Source organism: Heterodontus francisci, chromosome 2, assembly GCF_036365525.1.
Source record: "Heterodontus francisci isolate sHetFra1 chromosome 2, sHetFra1.hap1, whole genome shotgun sequence".
NCBI lineage: Eukaryota > Metazoa > Chordata > Chondrichthyes > Heterodontiformes > Heterodontidae > Heterodontus > Heterodontus francisci.
Window position 1 is genome coordinate 94,918,389 of NC_090372.1, and position 25,112 is coordinate 94,943,500.

The following is a 25,112-nucleotide window of genomic DNA, read 5'->3' on the forward strand; positions in this document are numbered from 1 at the left end:
TGTGGCAGATATGCGAGTGTCTAGGGATGTTTTTTATATGGACATCCAGAAAACATTTGATAAGGTTCAATATAAGGGAATGCTAACAAAAATGAGGGCTCATGGAATTGGAGGCAACCTATAGGCTGATATAGAGAATTGGTTAGGATGTTAAGCGTCAGAGAGTACGAAGAAGGGGTAAGTACTCAAATTGATAGGATGTGACTTGTGGTGTCCCCCAGCGATTTACAATGGTGCCTCTGCTTTTCATTATATTTATAAATGACATAGATGAAGCAATAGAGACCGATATTTCAAAGTTTTTTTTTAATGACACCAAGTTAAGTGGCACAGTAAATAGTGTAGCTGGAAGCAGCAACTTGCAAAGGGACATGGATAACAGACTAAGTGATTTGGCAAAATTGTGGCAGATGGAGCTCGCTGTAGGGAATTAGTTCAGAGTTTTCGAAATGGCTAGAAGCTAGGAACTGTGGAGGAGCAAAGATTTAGGGGTCCAAGTACAGAAACTACTAAAACTAGTAGACAAGTACAAAAACAATTCAAAAGTTCAATGGAATGGTGTTCTTTACCTGAAGGGGTTCTAGAATACAAAGGGGCGGCAGTTATGTTACAGTTATATAAAGCTCTGGCGACACCCCATTTGAACTATAGCATTCAGTTCTGGACACTGCACCTCAGGAAGAATATTTTGACATTGGAGGGGATGCAGTGCAGATACACCAGGATGTTACCAAGCCTAAAATTAGGACTGTATCGGTGCCGTTTCCTGCTCCCGCCCCGAACTGGAAAACTTTATCAACTTTGCTTCCAATTTCCACCCTTCTCTCACCTTTACATGGTCCATCTCTGACACTTCCCTTCCCTTCCTCGACTTCTCTGTCTCCATCTCTGGGGATAGGTTGTCTACTAATATCCATTATAAGCCCACCGACTCCCACAGCTACCTCGACTACACTTCTTCACACCCTACCTCCTGTAAGGACTCCATTCCATTCTCCCAGTTTCTCCGTCTCCGACGCATCTGCTCTGATGATGCTACCTTCCATGACGGTGCTTCTGATATGATCTCCTTTTTCCTCAACCGAGGATTTCCCCCCACTGTGGATGACAGGGCCCTCAACCGTGTCCGGCCCATGTCCCGCACCTCTACCCTCACCCCTTCCCCTCCCTCCCAGAACCGTGACAGGGTTCCCCTTGTCCTCACTTTTCACCCCATCAGCCTCCATATCCAAAGGATCATCCTCCGCCATTTCCGCCACCTCCAGCGTGATGCCACTACCAGTCGTATCTTCCCCTCCCTTCCCCTGTCAGCATTCTGAAGGGATCGTTCCCTCCGCGACACCCTGGTCCACTCCTCCATTACCCCCACCACCTTGTTCCCGTCCCAGGGCACCTTCCCCTGCAATCGCAGGAGGTGTAATACCTGCCCAATTACCTCCTCTCTCCTCACTATCCCAGGCCCCAAACACTCCTTTCAAGTGAAGCAGCGATTTACTTGTACTTCTTTCAATGTAGTATACTGTATTCGCTGTTCACAGTGTGGTCTCCTCTACATTGCGGAGACCAAGCGCAGACTGGGTGACCGCTTTGCGGAACATCTCCGCTCAGTCCGCAAGCAGGACTCTGAGCTTCCGGTTGCTTGCCATTTCAACACTCCCCCCTGCTCTCATGCTCACATCTCTGTCCTGGGATTGCTGCAGTGTTCCAGTGAACATCAACGCAAGCTCGAGGAACAGCATCTCATTTACCGATTAGGCACACTACAGCCTGCCGGACTGAACATCGAGTTCAATAATTTCAGAGCATGACAGCCCCCCATTTTACTTTCATTTTTAGTTATTTTTTCTTCCTTTTTTTTTTACATTCTTTTTTACAATCTTTTTTTTTGCATTTATTTCACTTCATCTTAGTTTGTTCAGTTTGCTTACCCACTGTTTTTTTTCAGGTTTGCACTTGCTGCTGTTCAATATTCAGTGTATTTACACCTAATCTGTACTAATGCTTTGTCTTCCAACACACCATTAACATATTGTTTGCCTTTGCTCCGTGACCTTTTGGTCAGCTATGTGGCCTGGTCCAATCTGGACCTCCTTTGTTATCTCTTGACCCATCCCCACCTCACTTGCTTATAACCTGTGACTTTTCTAATATTTGTCAGTTCCGATGAAGGGTCGCTGACCCGAAACGTTAACTCTGCTTCTCTTTCCACAGATGCTGCCAGACCTGCTGAGTGGTTCCAGCATTTCTTGTTTTTATTTCAGATTTCCAGCATCCGCAGTATTTTGCTGTTATAAAATTAGGAGAACAGGTTGCATAGACGAGGCTTGTATTCCCTTGAGTATAGAAGATGAAGGGATGATATAATTGAGGTGCTTAAGATGACTAAAGGATTTGACAGGGTAGAGAGAAACTGTTTGGGTAATTTTAACCCCTAAGACAGATGGATTTGGGCTGGATGAGAAGTAATGTTTTTTAATTTCGTAGCCGACCCTAACGTGCTTTTCCCTGCCACCCCCCCCAACCCCCGACCCCCCATTTCAGAGGTGGATTACCAACTCCTTCTTGAGAGGTGGAGCAGTCATTCAAACCTTTTAAGGAGGCTGCGCACCTACGTTTTAACATAATTTTTTATTTTTAACTAACACCAGCCAGATTTCCCAGGGTTTGGGAAACGTGGCAGGTAAAAGGAATCAAGAAGGGCCTAATCCATGAGGTAAGTGCATTTACAGCACTGCTTGTGAACCAGCAGCAGCAGGCATGTTTCCCCCAGGCCTAACAAGCAAACCTCTTCACAGTCTCCACCACTGGCCAACCAGACCCCAGCTCCCAGCCCCGACCTCCACGATCTGTTAATCAGGCTGGTCGTTGGGCGGGAAACCTGCAGAAAAAAAATTAACTTCAGCAGGACATCCGGGAAACTCGAGCTTCTGGTTTTCCCGTCCGGAAATTCCACTGCTCTTTCCACGGCCCCAAGCAAATACTGGCGCCTATGTTCCTGTGGTATTTAATCACTAGGACCATCCTAAATAAGATACTCTGTATCTTTGTGATTTAATCCTTTGTAAGCTGAATTTGCTTTTATATCAAGAACATGGTATAAATTAAAACAAAATCTATTACAAACTAAATTATTAAAAAATTGCAAAATATTGCAGAAACTTTTTTCAGACTGACCCCTGTGGAATTCATCAGCTGGTACCAGTGCCTGTCTCTGATGGCTGGGTTTTGTAATTCCGTCACTGCTCGAAGTGATGTGAATAGGTTCTTTACAGTGGAGTCCAAACTGGTATATGCATCCCAAGCACGCACCTCTTTGTCTAACATTCTGATCTCCTACACAAGGTGTAAAGCAACATGAAATCAGAATTTTGAATAAAAACAACATACAGCAGGGCAAATTTCTCATGCACATCACTGACTAGAAAAATGAAAGGCCTCCATGGTACTGCAAAACAATGTAAAATACATTACATAGGAAGTCAACACATTTGTGCTTGATGGTATTGTATGTTGCAGGTTGTGGGGAGGAAATGAGTTTTCCCTAAAGATATCTAGGTAAATTCACTAATCCTGTACAACCTTTATAGTGCAAATTCTTTGATCTGTGCTCTCTTTGAGCCTGATTCTCAGTTGAGAGCATATGATTAGTGAATTTCCACTCTGATGCCTCTGCATCTTTCTATTTTCTGTAATTTTCTGCCACACGCATTAATAGTGTACTATTCTGTGATATAGTAGGTCCAATTTTGCAAGTTTCTGCCTCTAGCAAGGAACGTCACTCAGACGAAGAGGTCATCATAAAATCAGAGCATTAGGTCCATGCCCCAAAGCACTTTACACTAAATGCAGTGAAGAAATTTTGGGCAACGTTACAGGTGAGCAAACCTATGTTAAAAAGGCCCTTCACCAAATTTCACACAGCACATCTTTTGGACTGTTCAGTCCCCGCTCGCCCACATAAAATGGGCAGCTGGCTAATTTGTACACAAATGCAGGGAGATTTCCACTGGTCAGTATGTGCACATCATAAATGTGATCAAAAGAAATCCTCTTACATTTATTTACAATGTTACTACACAAAGCAACTTTAGAAAATCATCCGTGCAGAAGAGCCCTCCATATTGTTGCAGTGTATCTGGCATTTTCCACCCTAGCCATCCTTATGACCTCTGAATGAGACTGTGGATTTAATATACTAATTAGCACCAATGCAGTAATTATTATGCAGTGAACAAACTTGTCTGCATTGAAAACAACAGGTGAGGAGGGGTAGTGAAGGCAAGGTCAAATGACCAGAGGACCACTCCGAAGCTGCCCAACCTCCAAGAAAATTTTGCAACATAACTGTAAAAGGACAATCAGAGAAGAGGTAAACTCCCTAAAAATTGATAATCAAAGATAAACCCAAGAGCTTCAAAATCCCACAGGGGTTCTCCTGGTCTCCTGTTGAAGTTACAAAGGAGAATTGGCAAATTCCCCATTTACACCATTTTTATTGAGGTTCTGCTGGTCTCCTGGTAAAGATAAGGAAGACATGAGTAACATACCCCTTGCCTAAGTAGTGATATCCTGGCAGCATTAACTGTTTTGATATAAATGAGGTATAGGTCCTAGACAGGATAAAAGGCTCAAAGCAACCAAATATGTAATATTGGAAGTATTTATTTATTAAGAAAGATTGGGGAGTACATTTGGAGAACTTCCAGTGCATTGGAAACAGGCAAATACAAAGCCCATTTTCAAAAAAGTAATTTAACAAGGATTACAAAGCACACCCAAACAACTATAGCCTGTTTAAACTTACTTCAGTACCTGGCAAGATACTGGAATCAATTATCAAGTATAAATTTGAGGATTACTTATATGATATTAACCTAGAAAACAGCAACCAACATGGATTCAGAAGAAGAAGATCCTGCCCGGTGAAGCAAAATTTCAAGTGTACTGTGAAAAGTCAACAATGTACCTTCACTTCCAAAAACATTTGATAAAGTTCTGCAAGAAAGGCTACTAATTAAGCTTAAAGCTGGGAAATGGTTAAATTGGCTTAAGAGTAGGAAATAAAGGTATATACTAGAGGAAGAAAGTGGGATGCTCCAGGGAATGATTTCCTTTTGTTCCCAATTTAAATTAATAGCTTGTATCTGGAAAATCAGTGGAAACTGTTCAAATTTGCAGAGGATACCAAACTATTATGGGTAGCTGATTCTAGGTAGTCAACTATAAAATGAGTTAGACAAAACATGTAATAGGTAGCACAATAACGAACATAATTTAATAGACAAGTGTAAGGAAGAAGAAAATTGTTACATAACCATTCCACACATGATCATGAAAAGCTAAAGGTGAAGTTGAAGGAGATCGAGAGGTCTTAGTTCAATTGATGTCAACATGCCCAATTGCTGCAGAGCAGAAATCAACAAAGTGAACAAAATGACTAACAATACAGCCAAAACACTAGAGTCCCAGACAGTCAAAATCATGCCTAAAGCATATAATGCTCTGGTCAGACCATATCTTGAGAAATGTGTCTAGTTCTGGTCATGGAGATATAGAGGAGACATTCAAGCATTATAGACAGCTTGGAGAGGAGCCAAAAGGCAGTTATCTTAGTATCAAAAGACTAAGGCATGAGGAATGACTGGAATAAAAATTGGACTTTTCATCTTTGAAAGGTGGTAACTGAGGGATGATCTAATAAACATATAAGAAACGGTAAAAAGTATGGAAATGCTAGACACAGACCATAAAGGGATGCAGGTTTAAAATTGGAAAAAGGAATTTACACATGTAATGAACTTCTGGGTAAAGTAGTGGAGGCAAGAACTCTGGAATCATTTAAAGAAAAAATTGGATATTGCAATGTGGAAGGGCAACTGTAAAGATCTTGTGAAACCATACTACAGGCTGGGAATGCAGATTTCTATAAAGAAAAGGCAAGCACTTCAAATGATTTCTCATCTTAGATTTTTCTTCCCTTGAATTGTTACTGAGGTTCACAGTACTAAATGAAAGGATAAGCAACTCCCATTCAGTATCCCCTACTCCAACTCACTGGCAAAATTAAATCTTGGTTCTTCATTAAATTTTCATCCGGCTACTGATAAAATAAAGGACAAAGTAGAAAAGACTGAACCTTGAACAGTTGGGTCTATTGAACTTTCACAGTGGCACAGTGGTTAGCACCACAGCCTCACAACTCCAGCGACCCAGGTTCAGTTCTGGGTATTGCCTGTGTGGAGTTTGCAAGTTCTCCCTGTGTCTGCGTGGGTTTTCGCCAGGCGCTCCAGTTTCCTCCCACAGCCAAAAACTTGCAGGTTGACCGAAGGGCCTCTTTCAGTGCTGTATCTCTAAATATAAGTTTAAATATTCTTGGGTTTTATGTCTCCATTTGCATTGATCTAGAAACACAGACTTTCATACTCAACATACACATTCCCTTTAGGGCTTACACTAGAAAAATAAAGGGATGATATACTCTGTACTCAATTTGCATATAAAAGCTTCTGTACTCACTGCACCAAATTTTCTGCCTTTAGACGGGTATGTATTTTCCATCAATGCCACCTATATGTCTTATATGCCCTCCCCCAATCAGCTCCTGACTGAAGTCAATTATAATTAAGCAATCAATCACAAAGTACAGTAAGCGTACACTACTGGTTATGTCTTTCTACCAGTTTGTTGCGAGTAAAATGTGTTTTCTTTTAATCTCTTGGTTGTACATTTTAAGGAACAAAAATATTAGATAATATATTTTTTTAAAGGAGGCATACTCAGAGAGAGAACATTTCAATGTCAAGAGAAGAATCACTGATTTCCTAACAAAATATTTTAAGGTATGAAATATTCAGAAATCAGACTGAAAATAACTTACAGACCTCTGCACCTCTGTTGATGTATCTACCAGACTGACATAAAATTTCCACCAATGAGTATTTAAGACACCAATTGTAATACTAATAATCAAAAATCATCACTGTCTTTAGCAAAGAAAAATGCCCCACAGCATTTCACAGAGGTGTAAGGAAACCAAAGGCGGGAAGGATTATGAGCAACTGAAAGCTTGGTCAAAAAGGCAAATTTTAGGAGGATCATAAAGGAGGATCATAAATTAGGCAAGGGTGATATAGAGGCAGAAGGCTTGAGTGAAGTAATTCCAAAGTCAGGGCCTAGATGACTGAAAGTATGTGCCTCGATGATAGGGCAAATGGCGAGGGGGAGGGGGGTTGGTTGTACAATAGGCTACAGTGGGGACATGGAGCAGAATTTGATTTGGGAAGTAGTGTTTTCGATGAGCTAAAAATGATAAAGGATGGAGGATGGAAGGCGAGCCAGGAGTCTGGAGGTGACAAAGGCAATGCATGTGGGTTTCAGCATCAGACAGGCAAAGATGGATGATGTTACAGACACAGAACTAGGTGATCAATAGTCGAAAATCAATAATCCAAGTGAACTTGCAAGATGAGCTACCAATTCAAACTTTGATGCTCTCTAAGGACATGTGGATATTCCACCAGCATGTTCAGAAAATTAAGCAAAAAACGACAAAAATTTTGCAGAAATCGAAGATCACAGAAAGAAAGCTGAATGTCTTGGTGGAGGTGGTGATGGCCAACAAAGTTTCAACTAATCCTAAATCGAGAAGGAAGGGACACCAGGCAATTAATCGCAGCTAAATACTCTAAGTACCACAAGTGGATTCTAGCAGAATACTCAAAGATGGTTCAAAATTTAAATGGTAGCAAAGGAAACAATGGCCTTACAGAGGTGAATTGGAACAAGAAAGCAACCATATTTACCCTTCCTCTTTTCTCCCCTTTATTAGTATCTCTGGATCAGGCAGCTACTGAGCCTGTTCTTCAGTCACCCACTCGGACTGAGAACATGTGACAACAGTTCAACAAGAACTCTCACTTTCACCATAACAAAAGGTGATGAGCTGAGGCCTGAGGCTTTGCCACAGTATGCGGCTGAGATGAAGAACTGAACATTGAGTGAAACGGTGGGGGACTGAATCTGTACCCAGTCTGGTCATCCAATATATGCATGATACCAAGCTGGCATAATTTATTCATTTGTTATATTTAATAGAAGATACAATAGGTTTCAAGAGTGGTCGAAAATAGAATACATCGATAATACACAAGTTCTTCCTGTTTAAGATTTTAGTGCATGATGAAGCAAGATTTAAGCTGTTGACAAACTGGCTAAAAAAAAACAGAACAATGTTATGCAAGAAGCTGGCTTGCCTTTGCAAATCTCCTGAGCTCCACATCCATCTGTTCCACAATGATTTGTCTCCATTGTGTCTTGGTCCAGTCACAAATACTAGTCTGTTAAATCGGGAAACATACAAAAACTGTAACATTTCATGTCTTTAAAATACTTTTACTGACATTTGCTAGATGCAGTTTACCTTTGTAAAATTTATGACAAAAAATTTAACTAAATAGATCCGAATTCAATAGATAACTTTCCCTTATAAGTGCTGTTTAGTTAACTGTAAGTTCAGAATTACAGAAAAAGGGAGCATAAATGTTTTCCTATAATTTGCTTAGACTATGGATATTTTTCGGTTGCCTCCCCTAAGAAGGTTGCCAGTGAGTAAACAGCTGGCATAAAATACAGATTTTCAAACTGGAGTATCTGAATCTTAAGGAGATTCCTAAAGTCATCAGCTATCGATGAATCTGTCCTCAGATCTCTGCATTTTAAAAAAAACATTTCATGACCAACTAGTACCCTTTTTCTATAGCTACATTTACAAATCAGCATTTTCTCACATCACATTACAGAAGTTAGGACAAGGATATTATATTTGCAGATCGTTCCATATAGAAAGTTTGAGAATTGCAGCTCATGCAAGACTGAATGTCAGACAAGCAGTCTGACAATGCAGAGACAGTGGAGAGGTTAAAACTACCTTTTAACCCTGGGGGCTAATTCTAGCCTAACCCATCTGGCAGGAAATTGATGGCATTAGATCAGTTGCCCATTTTATGCACTGCCCGATTATACCGCCTCCACCCTTTCCACCACCCATCCGTTGCTGAAGCTCTCAACTATGCTTTTGTCACCACCAGAATTAAATGTTCCAATTTCACCTATCCTTCATCCTCCATAAACTTCAGCTCATCTGAAACTTTGTTGCCAGTATCCTTTCCTGCATCAAGTCCCCACTCACCCATCAAGCTACCCTCAATGACTTGCAGTCCCTCAATGCCTCGAATTATCATTCTGTCTTTAAATCCAATTATGGCCTCATTACCTTCTATCACTATTACCTCCTTCAGCCTACAACCCATCCCCTATACTCTCCATTCCTCCAAGTCTGATCTTTTGTGCATCTCTCCTCCCTTTTCCCCACCATTAGCATGCCTTCAGCCACCTAAACCTCATACTCTGGCACTCTTTCCTTAAACCCCTCTGAGTCTCCGTCCCTCTCTCTTCCTTAAATTATCTTCTTAAACCCTACCTCTTCAACCAAGCTTTTAGTCACCCTTCCTAATATTTCCTTCTTTGGCTTGGCATTCATTTTTTATGAGGTCACTATGAAATGCCTTAGAATGTTTTTCAGTGTTAAAGACACTAAAAAAAATAGGAAGAAAAGACCATTCAGCCCCTCGCATTTGTTCTGCCATCCAATTGGGTCATGGTTGATCTGTATCTTAACTTCATTTATCCAACTTGGTTCCGTAACCCTTAATACCCTTGCTGAACAAAAATCCATCAATCTCAGTTTTACAATTTTCAACTGAGATTCACCAGTTCTCACTTTGTCCATTAAATGAAGTATCGCATGGTCGGAGAATATTTCAATTAAAAACTGGCAATTGCTGTTTTTGCCCTTGGTAAAATGTACCCTCTGCTGTATAATCTCAGGGTAACATTAATGATGACCCTCTTGGAACAGTCCTCACCTTGAAGAGCGTCATTTCCCAGTGTGAAGGAAAAAGAGTACCACCAGAAAGTAGTGGCGCATAGAAGCTTTTCCAAGAAAAACAATGACAAATAGATGTTTATTATGATACAAGAATAAATGGATGCACCTTACCTTCACATATACAATAATATCCCAAAGTTGCTTGAGTAGAACTATGTCTCGGCGACATTGCTTTAACTGCTTATATTCTGGGACAGTCACCTCGAACAGGTTGGCTGATTCTTGCATTTGTTTTGTCTCTTCCTCCAGGGCACTAAGCTCCTGGTTAGCCTGAATAGCAGAATTGGAAGGAGTTGGGTTTATTCTACCAGTATAACTATTAATTCTACGGCCCACAGGGTCAATATTACACACCTATGAGAAGAATAATTATTCAAACAGGTGTCGAACTTATTAATAGTGGTGCAGTAGTATTATATTTTGTTTACAGAATGCTTAACAATTAGCAAAGATTGGAAAATTTACATGACCACTGCCAAAGAATAAGTAAAAAAGTAATTAAAATTTGCTTAAGGAATGTTGACCTTTATTTCAAGGGACTAGAATACAAAGGGTAAAAAGTTATATTTCTGTTGTACAGAACATTGGTCAGACCCCATCAGGAGAACTTGTGTTTAGTTTTGGGCACTGCACCTCAGGAAGGACAAGTGGGTTCAATCTTAAAATTAGAGCTTGGCCATTCAGGAGTGAAAATGAGAAGCACTTTTTCCACACAAAGATTGTTGTATGATCGCATTGAGAGTGATGTCCCTTTCAGATCTAAGTATGCTAATGAGCTAAGTACCAGAATATAGTCATGTGACTCTAAGTTTGAGTCATACTGCAACTGTGACACCCAGATAAAAGTTCTGTAAATAGTGAAAATCTGGAATTCTCTTCCCAAGAAGGTATGGATGCTAGAAATTTTCAAGACTGAGATTGACAAATGTTTATTCAGTAAGGGCGCCACGTGATAGTGAGGCTAGGAATAGGGAGAGAGCACAGCTGAACACGTGGCTGCAGGAATGGTGTAGGAGGGAGGGCTTCCAGTTCTTGGATAATTGGACTGCATTCTGGGGAAGATGGGACCTGTTCAAACAGGACGGGCTGCATCTGAACCAGAGGGGCACCAATATCCTGGGAGGGAGGTTTGCTAGTACTGTTCGGGAGGGTTTAAACTAGTTTGGGAGGGGGATGGGAACCGGACTTGTAGTCCAGGGACCAGTGGGTCCACTCAGAAAGACAAAGAGTGTAGTGAGGTATTGGGGAAGGTAGCACTGTCGCGGAGGACAGATGGGCACGGAGAAGGGTTAAAGTGCGTATACTTCAACGCAAGAAGCATCAGGAATAAGGTGAGTGAATTGAAGGCGTGGATGGGCACTTGGGACTACGATGTTGTGGCCATCACTGAAACGTGGATAGGTGAGGGGGAGGAATGGTTCTTGGAGGTACCTGGTTATAGATGTTTTCATAAGATTAGGAATGGTGGTAAAAGAGGTGGGGGGGTGGCATTGTTAGTTAGAAATAGTGTAACAACTGCTGAAAGAATTTTCGAGGAGGATCTGCCGACTGAGGCACTGTGGGTTGAGGTCAGGAACAGGAAAGGAGCAGTCACCTTGATGGGAGTTTTCTATCGGCCCCCCAATAGCAGCAGGGAGGTGGAAGAGCAGATTGGGAAACAGATTTTGGAAAGGAGCAGAAGTCACAGGGTAGTAATTATGGGGGATTTCAACTTCCCAAATATTGATTGGCAACTCTTTAGATCGAATAGTTTGGATGGGGTAGTGTTTGTGCAGTATGTCCAGGAAGCTTTTCTGACTCAGTATGTAGACTGCCCGACCAGAGGGGAGGCAATATTGGATTTGGTACTAGGTAATGAACCAGGGCAAGTGATAGAGCTGTTGGTGGGCGAGCACTTTGGAGATAGTGATCACAATTCTGTAGCATTCACTGTGGTAATGGAGAGGGATAGGTATGTGCAACAGGGCAAGGTTTACAATTGGGGGAAGGGTAGATATGATGCTGTCAGGCAGGAACTGAGGAGCATAAGTTGGGAGCATATGCTGGCAGGGAAGGGCACGGTCGAAATGTGGAACTTTTTCAAGGAGCAGATAGTAGGGGCCATTGATAAGCATGTCCCTGTCAGACAGGGAAGGGATGGTCATGTGAGGGAACCGTGGTTGACAAGAGAGGTTGAGAGTCTTGTTAGGAAGAAGAAGGATGCGTATATAAGGTTGAGGAAAAAGGGCACAGGCATAGCTCTGGAGGGATACAAGATGGCCAGGAAGGATCTGAAGAAAGGGATTAGGAGAGCTAAGAGAGGGCATGAAAAATGCTTGGCGGGTAGGATAAAAGAAAACCCCAAGGCCTTTTACGCGTATGTCAGAAATATGAGGATGACTAGGGGGACCGTAGGTCCGGTCAAGGACAATAGCGGGAGACTGTGTGTTGAGCCGGAAGAGATAAGTGAGGTTTTGAATGAGTACTTCTCTTCGGTATTTACGAATGAGAAGGGGTGTATTACTGAAGAGGACGGTGTGAAACAGACTGGTAAGCTCGAGGAAGTGCTCGTTAGGAGGGAAGATGTGTTGGGGTTTTTGAATAACTTGAAGATAGACAAGTCTCCCGGGCCTGACGGGGTATATCCAAGGATGTTATGGGAAGCAAGGGATGAAATTGCAGAGCCGCTGGCAATGATCTTTTCATCTTCTCTGTTGACGGGGGTGGTACCAGGTGATTGGAGGGTGGCAAATGTTGTGCCCCTGTTCAAGAAAGGGAATAGGAACAACCCTGGGAATTACAGGCCAGTTAGTCTTACTTCGGTGGTAGGCAAGTTGATGGAAAAGGTGCTGAGGGATAGGATTTCTGAGCATCTGGAAAGACACTGCTTGATTCGGGACAGTCAGCACGGTTTTGTGAGGGGTAGGTCTTGCCTCACAAGCCTGATTGAATTCTTTGAGCAGGTGACCAAGCAAGTGGATGAGGGTAAACCAGTGGATGTGGTGTACATGGATTTTAGTAAGGCATTTGATAAGGTCCCCCATGGTAGACTTATGGAGAAAGTCAGGAGGCATGGGATAGTGGGGAATGTGGCCAGTTGGATTAAGAATTGGCTAACTGATAGAAGGCAGAGAGTGGTCTTAGATGGTAAATACTCAGCCTGGAGCCCAGTTACCAGTGGCGTGCCACAGGGATCAGTTCTGGGTCCTCTCCTGTTTGTGATTTTTATTAACGACTTGGATGAGGAAGTCGAAGGGTGGGTCAGTAAATTTGCAGATGATACAAAGGTTGGTGGAGTTGTGGATACCGAGGAGGGCTATTGTCGTCTGCAAAGGGACTTGGATAGGTTGCAGTGCTGGGCTGAAAAGTGGCAGATGGAGTTTAACCCTGAAAAGTGTGAGGTCGTCCATTTTGGAAGGACAAACACGAATGCAAAATACTGGGTTAACGGTAGGGTTCTTGGGCATGTGGAGGAGCAGAGAGACCTTGGGGTCTATGTGCATAGATCGTTGAAAGTTGCAACTCAAGTGGATAGGGCTGTGAAGAAGGCATATGGGGTGTTAGCGTTCATTAGCAGAGGGATTGAATTTAAGAGCCGTGAGGTGATGATGCAGCTGTACAGGACCTTGGTAAGGCCTCATTTGGAGTACTGTGTGCAGTTCTGGTCGCCTCATTTTAGGAAGGATGTGGAAGCCTTGGAGAGGGTGCAGAGGAGATTTACCAGGATGTTGCCTGGAATGGAGAATAAGTCTTACGAGGAAAGGCTGAACATTCTAGGCCTCTTCTCATTAGAACGGAGAAGGATGAGGGGTGACATGATAGAGGTTTATAAGATGATCAGGGGAATAGATAGGGTAGACAGTCAGAAACTTTTTCCCCGGGTGGAGCAAAGCGTTACAAGGGGTCATAAATTTAAGGTGAAGGGTGGGAGATATAAGGGGGATGTCAGGGGAAGGTTCTTTACCCAGAGAGTGGTCGGGGCATGGAATGCCTTGCCTGGGGAAGTTGTTGAGTCAGAAACTTTAGGGACTTTCAAACGGCTTTTAGATAGGTATATGGATAAAGGAGAATGATGGGGTATAGATTAAATTGTCCTTGACAGAGGACAAAGGATCGGCACAACATCGTGGGCCGAAGGGCCTGTTCTGTGCTGTATTTTCTATGTTCTATGTTCTATGTTCTAAGGGTATCAAGCAATATAGATCAAACACTGGTAAATGGAGTTGAGGCACACATCAGCCATGATCTAACTGACTGGGGCTCAAGGGGCTGAATGGCCTACTCTCCTGTTCCTGTAAACGATGCTTCATCAGAAATGGACAGTTTAGGATCTTCTTTCACTTGCAGGACCGATTGGAAACACTCATTCAGCACTAGGGTACACAAAAGCTATTTGTTTCACATATTTAAGAAAAAAGCATTAGCCTGATATCCTACTTTAGTTGCACCAACCATATTATGACATAGCTTGAGGTGTAATCGAGCACATTTTTCCTTGTGGAATTAACCCTTTGAGCTAGAGGCATATTTTGACCTTTTAAAATAATTTCTACAACCTACTGGTGAAAATGATAATTGTGAATGTTACTTCTAAAGTAAAGATGCAAGCCAGTAAAATTTATGCCAAAGAAAATTAAAATGCATTTGTTGGCGCTGCTTTCTACAACTAGCTAGATACAGGGGATAGAGGAAATAAACAATGTCACTTTTCAGGCACTTTCCTACTGTAGCATTTCATCTGACAGGAGATAGACAACCAACTACCTCTGCCAGTTGCACCATGGTATAAATGCTTCCACACACAAAGAGTTTACAACATTAACAAACCACAAGTATGTAGGTCTAAGAATCTGCTATTGGATTACAGAATCAGCTTAAGAAAATGGAGGGAACTAGCATTCCCTTTTCCACTGATACACAATGGGTTTCCGTATTCTCTGGTGGAATCTAGCACAACTGGCACCTAACTTCAAAAGTGATGCACAAAGGCTGATCTCCCTAGGGAAGGGAAACAACTACACAATATAAAGCCATCTAATGCACTAAATGATTATATTTCTTACCTGTTTCTTGTCTAGATTGCAGCATTTTATAGTGCTTCACCCTCTCACAGGCTTTTGGTATGTTTGCCACATTGACATTAATGCCTCTCAAATGACTAGATAACAGCAAATCAATCTCACAGCTTTTGAAAGTTTATGGCCCACTGCTCATAGTTAATCAGTTTTCACCGTTCACCACAACACTGGCAAACTGATGAGCTAATCTTTAAAACATATTTCAAATCTTTGTTGATTTTGCAATATATACAGAACACCCACAATTTGATATTCACCAGGAGCTCTGTCAACATGCAGGAGTCATGGAGTCGAGAGAGTAATGGTGAAGTAGTGACTGATATCAAGCACATACGTGACCCTGTACCTATTAACAATTGAGTGGCTTGTTGGGCCACTTCAGAGAGCATTAGAGTCAACAATATAATGTAGGACAGACTAGTACAAGTGGCAGGTTGCTTTGCCTGAAAGAAATTAATAAGCCAGTTAGAATTTTTACAAAAATCTGGCAGTTTTTATGGTCAATTTTTCTGTTGCCAGCAAGTCAACTACCAGATTTTTTTCAATTCAGTTTCAGAACATGCTATGGGAATTTTTGGACTCACTACCTCAGAGATGCTAATCCAGTACCATACCACTACATTACCATATCTTGGGCACAGTGGGGGCCAGAGAAGAAGCCATTACTGGAGTTCTGTTGACTGTGTTTGGATAAGCAGTAGATTCTGCAAGGACAGTCCAATAGAACTGAACAATGGAGATGGGGCAATAGAGGAAAATGGCACTGTGAATCATATAAAGCACTGCACAGAGGTTGAGAAAGGCAAGCAGAAATAACACACCATGGACATATTAAACAAAGGATATAATTTGTGACTTTGGCCAAAGCTCATTCTCAGTGCTGAGAAGGGGGAGGCTGAATTGCACAGATTTGAACAGGAAGCTTTGGGAATGAGAAGCATGGAGTTGGAAAGTGACACTGCATTTCAGAGTCTTAGACAAGAAAGTATGGTACTACTACTTGTTTTGTATGATGGGAAAAGTTTATAATGGGCTCTCTAGATTGGCTATCCATTCGATGGCCTCCTGAGATGTCAAGTGGAGAAATGAGGTGCCTCCTGCAAAATATCTTAGCATGCAGGTTGATGCAATATGTTCCATGGTCTGGGACTCAGCCACAATCATACTTCAGGTCGCTCTAATCTTCCACTTATGGAGCAGGCAGCTGCACTGTCCATGCCCTGTGCAGATTCGGTTGAGCACTGTCCACTGTCCTTGAGGGAGGCTGAAGCAAGGTACCTTTACTGTTGGGTCAGTGACGTGGTGTTGATTCTTTACGTTGTACGTGTGTTACAATTCCACCCACCTGGGTAGTGGGTTTATACCAGCTGCTTGAACATTGGCTGCTGTTTCCCAGAATGGCTGGCATGATTTTAAGCACTTTGGTGGTGGGTTTCTCACATCTTCATCAATGAGAAGGTTGCTGTTGCTCATGAATTTTTCCATCTCTCAGAGCATGATAATGCCACGGCAAGTGGCAGGTGGGACATGTCTGGACTTAAGCACCCCTGACACCGCCCTCATGGCAGCCCCATGACATTCCAACAGGTTTCCGGATGAGGCTCACCGTGTTTTCTGGCCAGTGTTAATGAGATGAGGTCAATAGTTGAGAGTCCTGACAACCTAAACAATTGGGTACTTGCCTGTTAATGTCATCAAGAAGACGACCAAATGCCTGAAAGTTGCCTCCCAGACTGAAAAGCATGAAAGCATTAAACATGTCAAACAAAGATCCCTTTCAGAACAAACCAAGCAAGGAAATGTGATTTGTAATTGTGTGATAACTAGAGCAGGCAGAAACTACATGGGTGATGATGATGATGGTTTTGAAAGGGAGAGAAGCTGTACCTGATGAAGGGAAGCTATTAACAATATCAACTATCATGGGTGCCAGGAAAAGAAGTTGAATGGTCAAGAGGGGGGCCATAGCCAGAACACTTCATGACATAGTGGCTATGTTATTGGACTAGTAATCCAGAGGCCTGGAAGAATAATCTGGCAACAGGAATTCAAATCCCACCACAGCAGATGGGAATTTAAATTCAGTTAATTAAATTAAATATAGAATAAAAAGCTAGTATCAGTAATGGTGATCATGAAGTTACCAGATTGTCAATAAAAAACAATCTGAATCATTAATGTGCTTTGGATAAGCAAATCTGGTCTGGCATACCCACACCAATATAGTTGATTCTTAAATGGCCTAGCAAGCTACTCAGTGGTATTCAAGAAGATGGCTCACCCCCCACCTTCTCAAGGACAGTTTGGGATAGGCAATAAATGCTGGCATTGAATTCATTCCATGAATGAATAAAAAGACTAGGGGGATGGGAGAGGGATCAAGACAGCAGGAGGCGGATCTCATGAAAGGGAGGGGAAGGCAGGAGAAATTGCAAAGCCACATGGAATCAGGACTAGAGTCGGGCAGTGGGTGAGACAGTGGAAGGGAAGAGGGGCAGTAGCAGCTCCATGGCTGCTTCAATCTTCGAGCCAAAGGATATTGTGAGCTCTTCATACTTATATTGAAGGTGAGGGTAGAGGGGTGGGAGAAATGTGTTTGATGAAGCAGTTAATCATGGAGAAGGGAGCCCTGGTTGTCCTTGATCTTCAGGATGATCTTGTCATGATGAGTGGCTTTGTCTGAGGAGAGGGTGGCAATGTAATAGCTCACATGGTCAAATCAAATCTGGAAATGGATGGTGTTATGATCAGGTGAAGAGGGGTCACAAGGCTCCCCTCTTGCCCTTCCTCTTGTTTGACTGCAATAGGTTTTATTACTTTTTAACAGTGGTTGTGCTTACCACTTCAGTGAGTATTTTACCTTTTACCTTTGTTGTGATCATAAAGAACCAATCAGACAGGTTTTCTTGAGTTTAAACAAGAAAGAGGTGAGTTTATTGCTCTGAGGATCATCTTCAAATCCTCACTAGATAGAGGTGAGGTACCAGAGGTCTGTGAACATTGTACCATTGTTTAAAAAGGGTGCAAAGGATAGGCCAAATAACTATAGGCCGGTCAGTCTGACCTCAGTGCTGGGCAAATTATTAGAATCAATTCTGAGAGACAGGATAAACTGCCACTTAGAAAGGCACGGATTAATCAGTGATAGTCAGCATGGATTTGTTAAGGGAAGGTTGTGTCTTACTAACTTAATTGAATTTTTTGAGGAAGTAACAAGGAGGATTGATGAGGGCAGCGCAGAGGTTGTGGTCTATATGGATTTTAGTAAGGCATTTGACAGGTTCCACATGGCAAGCTGGTCAGAAAAATAATAGCCCATGGGATACAGGTGAATATGGCAAGTTGGATCCAAAATTGGCTCAGTGACAGGAAACAAAGGGTAGTAGTCGACGGATGTTTTTGCAAATGGAAAGCGGTTTCCAGTGACATTCCATAGGGCTCAGTATTGGGTCCCTTGCTGTTTGTGGTATATATTAATGATTTGGACTTAAATGTGAGAGGCATGATTGGGAAATCTGCAGATGAAACAAAAATTGGCCGTGTAGTTGATAGTGAAAAGGATAGCTGTAGACTCCAGAATGATATCATGGTTTGGATGAGTAGGCAAAAAGTGCCAAATATAATTCAATCTGGAGAAGTGTGGGGAGGGCAAATAAAGCGAGGGAATACACAATAAACAGGAGGATACTGAGAGGGGTAGCAGAAATGAGAGACTTTGGAGTGCATGTTCACAGGTCCCTGAAGGTGACAGGACAGGTAGACTCAGTGGTGAAGAAGGCATATGGAATGCTTTCCTTTATTGGCCGAGGTATAGAATACAAAAGTAGGGATGTAATGCTGGAACTGGATAAAATGCTGGTTAGGCCACAGCTGGAGTATTGCCTACAGTTCTGGTCGCCACATTACAGGAAGGACATAATTGCTCTGGAGAGAGTACAGAGGAGATTTACTAGAATGTTGCCAGGACTTGAAAGTTGCAGCTATGAGGAAAGATTGGATCGTCTAGGGTTGTTTTCCTTACAACAGAGGAGGCTGGGGGGTGACTTACTTGAGGTGTACAAAATTATGAGGGGCCTAGATAGAGTAGACAGGAAGGACCTGTTTCCCCTAGCGGAGAAGTCAATTACCAGGGGGCACAGATTAAGGTGATTGGTAGAAGGATTAGAGGAGACATGAGGAAAAACTTTTTCACCCAGAGGGTGGGGTGGGAGTCTGGAATTCACTGCCCATATGGGTGGTGGAGGCAGAAACCTTCAACTCATTTAAAAGGTACCTGGACATGCACCTGATGTGCTGTAACCTGCAGGCTACGGACCAGGTGCTGGAAGGTGGGATTAAATTGGGCGGCTAGTTTTTTTTCAGCTGGCACAGGCACAATGGACAGAATGGTCTCCTTCTGTGCCGTAACTTTTCCATGGTGAGATGGTCACATGGTTCTCTCAATCCCCTTTGTTTTTAATGAGGTCCAAAGTCTAAAACCCAAAACCTCTCTCAGGTGGTACTGTCAGTGTTTACCCTCTGGAGGGACGTCGCCACTCATGAAAGCCTCAAGATGGCTTTGAATGTCCCATCAATGAGGGTGATCTGGATAACCTACTCAGTTAGCCAAAGCATTGTTATGGCTGAGCTTCTTGATAGACATGTGTCTCCAATTCGATGTCCTGGAATGTGAGGTATTTCAGATGTAAATCTTGGCTGCCAGCTTTTTAAAAGTTAACTGTAGAATTCCAGCTCTTTTTCTCATTAAAGGTTTAATGTAAGTTTCGAACCGATGAATTAAAAAATCCTAACTTAGCATAGCAGGTTTTCTTGACACCACCGCCCATGTGGAATGAAATGTGACCACAGGAACATTTCATTACAAGGTTGTAGGTAAAAAGAAACACACACATTTATTCTCAGACACTCACTTCTCAAAATCACACTGCCATAGCTAGGCTCTGGTTTAATGTTCTTTCCTGGGATGATTCTGTGTTGAGTTAGATTCTGGACATCGCATCAGCTATCACATTGCTTTTTACGAACATACAAATATACAAATTAGGAGCAGAAGTCATTCGGTCCCTTGAGCCTGCTCCACCATTCAATAAGATCGTGGCTGATTGGTTTGTGTTTCGAATTCCACATTCTCATTTACCCCCGATACCCGTTAATTCCCTTGCTTAACAAGAATCTACCTACCTCCACCTTAAAAATATTCAATGTTCCTGCCTCCACCACCTTCTGAGGCATAGAGTTCCAAAGTCGCACAACCTAAAAGGGCGTACCCTAATTTTAAAACAGTGCCCCCTACTTCTGGATTCACCCACAAGAGGAAACATCCTTTCCATTTCCACCTTGTCAAGACCGTTCAGGATCTTATAGACTTCAGTCAAGTCTCCCTCACTCTTTTAAACTCCAGTGAAAACAAGTCCAGTCTGTCCAACCTTTCCTCATAAGACAACCTGCTCATTCCAGGTATCAATCTAGTAAACCTCCTCCGAACCGCCTCCAACGCATTTACATCCTTCCTTAAATAAGGAGCCCAAAACTGCACACAGTATTCGAAATGTGGTCTCTCCAATGCTCTGTACAAATGAAAAGGATCCTTACTTTTATTTTCAATTCCTCTCGTAATAAAGGATAGCATTCCATTAACCTTCTTTATTACTTGCTGTACCTTCACACTAACTTTTTGTGACTCATGCACTAGAACACCTAGATCCCTCTGCACCGTGTAATTTTGCAGTTGTTCTTCGTTTAAGTAATACTCTGCTTTTTTATTCTTCCTGCCAAAGTGAACAACTTCACATTTTCTCACATTATACTCCATCTACCAGATTTTTGCTCACTCACTCAACCTATCTCTATTGGTCTGCAAGCTCCTTATGTCCTTTTCACAACTTACTTTCCTACCTACTTTTATGTCATCTGCAAATTTAGCTACCATGCCATCGCTCCCCTCATCTAAGTCATTGATATAAATTGTAAAATGTTGAGGCCCCAGCACAGACCCCTGCAGGACTCCACTTGTCACATCCTGCCAATCAGAAAAGGACCCATTTATACATACTCTGTTTTCCGCCAGCCAGCCAATCTTCTATCCATGCTAATCTGTTGCTCCCTACACCATGAGCTTCTACTTTTCACAATAACCTTTTATGAGGCACTTTGTCAAATGCCTTCTGGAAATCCAAATTCAGTACATCAATGGGCTCCCCTTTATCCACAGCACATGTCACTCCTTCAAAAAGCTCCAACAAATTTCGATTTCCCTCTCATAAAACCATGCTGACTATTCCCAATTACCTTGAGTTTTTCTAAGTGCTCAGCTACAACCTTCTTAATGATCGATTCCAACACCTTCCCCATCCCTTCTTGCATAGAGGGGTTGTATTAGCTACTCAGTCTGATGAAACCTTTCCAGAATCGAGCAAATTTTGAAAAATTAACACCAACACATCTACTACCTCATTAGCCACCTCTTTTAAGACCCTAGGATGAAGTCCATCAGGACTCAGGGACTTGTCAGCCCGCAGCTCCAACAGTTTGCTCAGTACCGCTTCCCTGGTGATTGTAATTTCATCAAGTTCCTCTCTCCCTTCCACCTCCTGATTTACAGCTATTGCCGGAATGTTTTTTTATATCCTCTATAGTGAAGACAGAAGCAAAATATTTGTTCATTTCATCCGCCATTTCCTTATCTACCCATTCTTACTCTCTAGAGGACCAACACTCACTTTACTTACTCTTTTCTTTCTTAAATGCCTGTAGAAACTCTTGCCATCTGTTTTTACATTTCTAGCTAGCTTCCTCTTTTACTCTAATTTCTTTCTCCTGATTAACCTTTTAATCATTCTCTGCTGTTCTTTATATTCTGACCAATCGTCTGAACTGCCACTCATCTTTGTGCAATTATATGCCTTTTCCTTAAGTTTGATGCTTTCCTTAACTTCTTTAGTTAACCACAGATGGTGGGTCGTCCCCTTAGAATTTTTCTTTATAGTAGGAATATACTTATTCTGAGTATTCTGAAATATCCCCTTAAATGTCTGCCACTGCTTCTCTATTGATCTATCTCCAAGCCTAGTAACCAAGTTCACTTCAGCTAGCTCAGCTTTCATGCCCACATAGTTGTCCTTATTCAAGTTTAAAATACTAGTCTTAGACCCACTCTTCTCTCTTTCAAACTGGATGTAAATTCAATCATATTGTGGTCACTGCTACCTAGAGGTACTTTACTCTGAGGTCATTAATTAATCCTGTCACATTACACAATACCAAATCTAATATAGCCTGCTCTCTGTTGGTTCCAGAATGTGCTGCTCTAAGAAACTATCTCAAAAGCATTCTATGAACTCCTCTTCCAGGCTACTATTGCCAATCTTATTTTTCCCGTTTATATGTAGATTAAAATCACCCACGATTATTGCTGTCTCTTTATCAATATTTCTTCTTGCATACTTCATCCTACATTGTGATTACTTTTTGGGGGCCTATAGGCCACTCCCACTAGTGACTTCTTTCCCCTACTATTCCTCATCTCCACCCAAACCGTTTCTATATCCTGATCTCCTGAACCAAGATCATCTCTAACTATTGCACCAATGCCATCCTTGATTAACAGTGCTACCCCTCCATCTTTACTTCGCTTCCTTTTCTTCCTGAATGTCATATACCCCTCAATATTCAGGACCCAATCCTGGTCATCTGCAGCCACGTCTTCACTCACAGGGTGGTGAACCTGTGGCATTCCCTACCACAGAAGGCAGTGGAGACCATGTCATGAAATATATTCAAGAAGGAGATATATTTCTTAATGCCAAAGGGATCAAGGGATATGGGGAGAAAGCGGGAACAGGGTACTGAATTAGACGATCAACCATGATCTTTTTTGAATGGCAGAGCAGGCCCAAAGGGCTGAATGGCCTACTCCTGCTCCTATTTTTCTATGTTTCTATGTCTGCATAATGGCTATCAGATCATATTCATTTACTTCAATGTGCACCCTCAGCTCGTCTACTTTGTTATGAATGCTATGTGCATTCAAATACAGAGCCTTTAGTTTTGTTGTTTTGTTATCTTTGTAACATCTAGTCTCGACTATTGGTGTGGTGTTAGGTTTTTCCTCACTGTCCCTTCCTGCCATCCTCTGACCTTCATTTCCCATATTACTATTCTGCTCACCTGCTTTGACTCTACCCCTTGATGTGCTACATCTAACCAAGCTTGATCCCTCTCCCCCCTTGTTTGGTTTACAGCCCTTTCTACTTCCCTAGTTATACGGTTTGCTAGAACACTGATCCCAGCACGGTTCATGTGCAGACCGTCCCAACGGTACAGCCCCCACTTTCCCTAGTACTGGTGCCAGTGCGGCACAGTGGCGCAGTGGTTAGCACTGCAGACTCGCAGCTCCAGCGACCCGGGTTCGATTCTGGGTACTGCCTGTGCGGAGTTTGCAAGTTCTCCCTGTGACCGTGTGGGTTGTCACCAGGTGCTCTGGTTTCCTCCCACAGCCAAAGACTTGCAGGTTGATAGGTAAATTGGCCATTGTAAATTGCCCCTAGTGTAGGTAGGTGATAGGGGAATTGAGGGAAGGTGGGGATGTGAGAGGGTAATGGGATTAATGTAGGGTTAGCATAAATGGGTTGTTGATGGTCGGCACAGACTCGGTGGGCCGAAGGGCCTGTTTCAGTGCTGCATCTCTAAATAAAATAAAACCGAAACCCACTTCTCCCACACCAGTCTTTGAGTCACATATTCATTTCAATAATCTTATGTGCCTTCTACCAATTAGCACGTGGCTCAGGTAATAATCCAGAGATTATTACCCTTGAGGCTCTGCTCTTCAATTTGGTGCCGAGCTCCTCATACTGACTAAGCAGAACCTCTTTCCGAGTCCTAACTATGTCGTTGATACCCATATGGACCATGACAACTGGATCCTCCCCCTCCCACTCCAAGTTCCCGTCCAGCAGATGTCCCGAACCCTGGCACCGGGCAGGCAACACAGCCTTCTGGGCTCACGCTCTTGGCTGCACAGAAGTGTCAATCCCCCTCACTATATTATCCCCTACTACCACTACATCCCTTTTTGCTCCCCCCACTTGAATGGCTTCCTGTACCACACTGTCATGGCCAGTCTGCTCATCCGCCTTGCAGACCTCACTTTCGTCCATACAGGTTGAGAGCACCTCAAACCTGTTTGACAATTGCAAAGTCTGAGGCTCCTCCACTACTATCTGCTCGGTCCCTTTACCTGCCTCACTCAGGGTCACATTCTCCTGTCCCTCACTGCAGACCAAAACAGATGACCCTGTTCTAAGTGGTGTGACCATCTTCGGAACAAAGTGTCCAGGTATTCCTTTCCCTCCCTTATGTTGCACAGTGTTTGCAGTTCAGCTTCCAGATCAACAATCCTGATCCGGAATTCCTCCAGCTGCTTACACTTTCTGCAGACGTGTTTGTCCTGGATTGCCTTGGCATCCAGGAGCTCCCACATACCACCGCTGCAACATTACACCTGTCCTGCCGTTGTTACTTATGCTATTAGTTAACTTACCTTCATTACTTTAATTAACTTAGAATAATTCTTACGAATAGTAGAATTTATGTGCTTAATGAATGCTAGTACCACCTACAACTAAAGTTTTACTTTTCTTGATTACACAGATATGTAAACCTATAGACCTTACCAATGCTAATAAAGCTTTGCCAATACTAATAAACCTTACAACTATTAGTAAACCTTATGAATATTGGTAAACCCTAATAATACTTAATACAGCTTATATATTAAGTTGTCCTAATTGAACAAATACATTCCCTGCTAGGCTCACTCTCTCTCACTCTGTAATATAAATTATAAAATCCTCTTTAGTTTTTAGTTTATATACTAATGAATCGATCAAGTCTTATTTTATATTTGATTTAAATTAAATTAAAAGCTTACCAGGATACTCACCCCAGCTGTGTTGTTTCCCTGCTCTCCCTGTTGATAGTGACGTGACTCTGATGTCACTTTTCGATTTTCCTCCTGCTCCGCTCCCACTGCTCACTCCATCTCTCTCTCTCTCTCCAGCCTCCGACTCTGTCCTTTTGGTGCGCTTTTTAAACCTCTGCTCCGCTGC

General features: G+C 42.4%; 1 protein-coding gene across 1 annotated transcript in view; it reads right to left on the reverse strand.

Moving 5' to 3' along the window:
• Window positions 1-25,112, reverse strand: part of LOC137345649 (dynein axonemal heavy chain 11-like) — a 622,812-nt gene that overhangs the window by 423,272 nt on the left and 174,428 nt on the right. The window contains exons 19-21 of the mRNA XM_068008891.1: window positions 10,058-10,216; window positions 8,253-8,336; window positions 3,175-3,333 (exon numbers count right to left, since the gene is read on the reverse strand). Coding sequence (XP_067864992.1) covers window positions 3,175-3,333; window positions 8,253-8,336; window positions 10,058-10,216 — 402 coding nt within the window. The remainder of the gene's footprint in view (window positions 1-3,174; window positions 3,334-8,252; window positions 8,337-10,057; window positions 10,217-25,112) is intronic.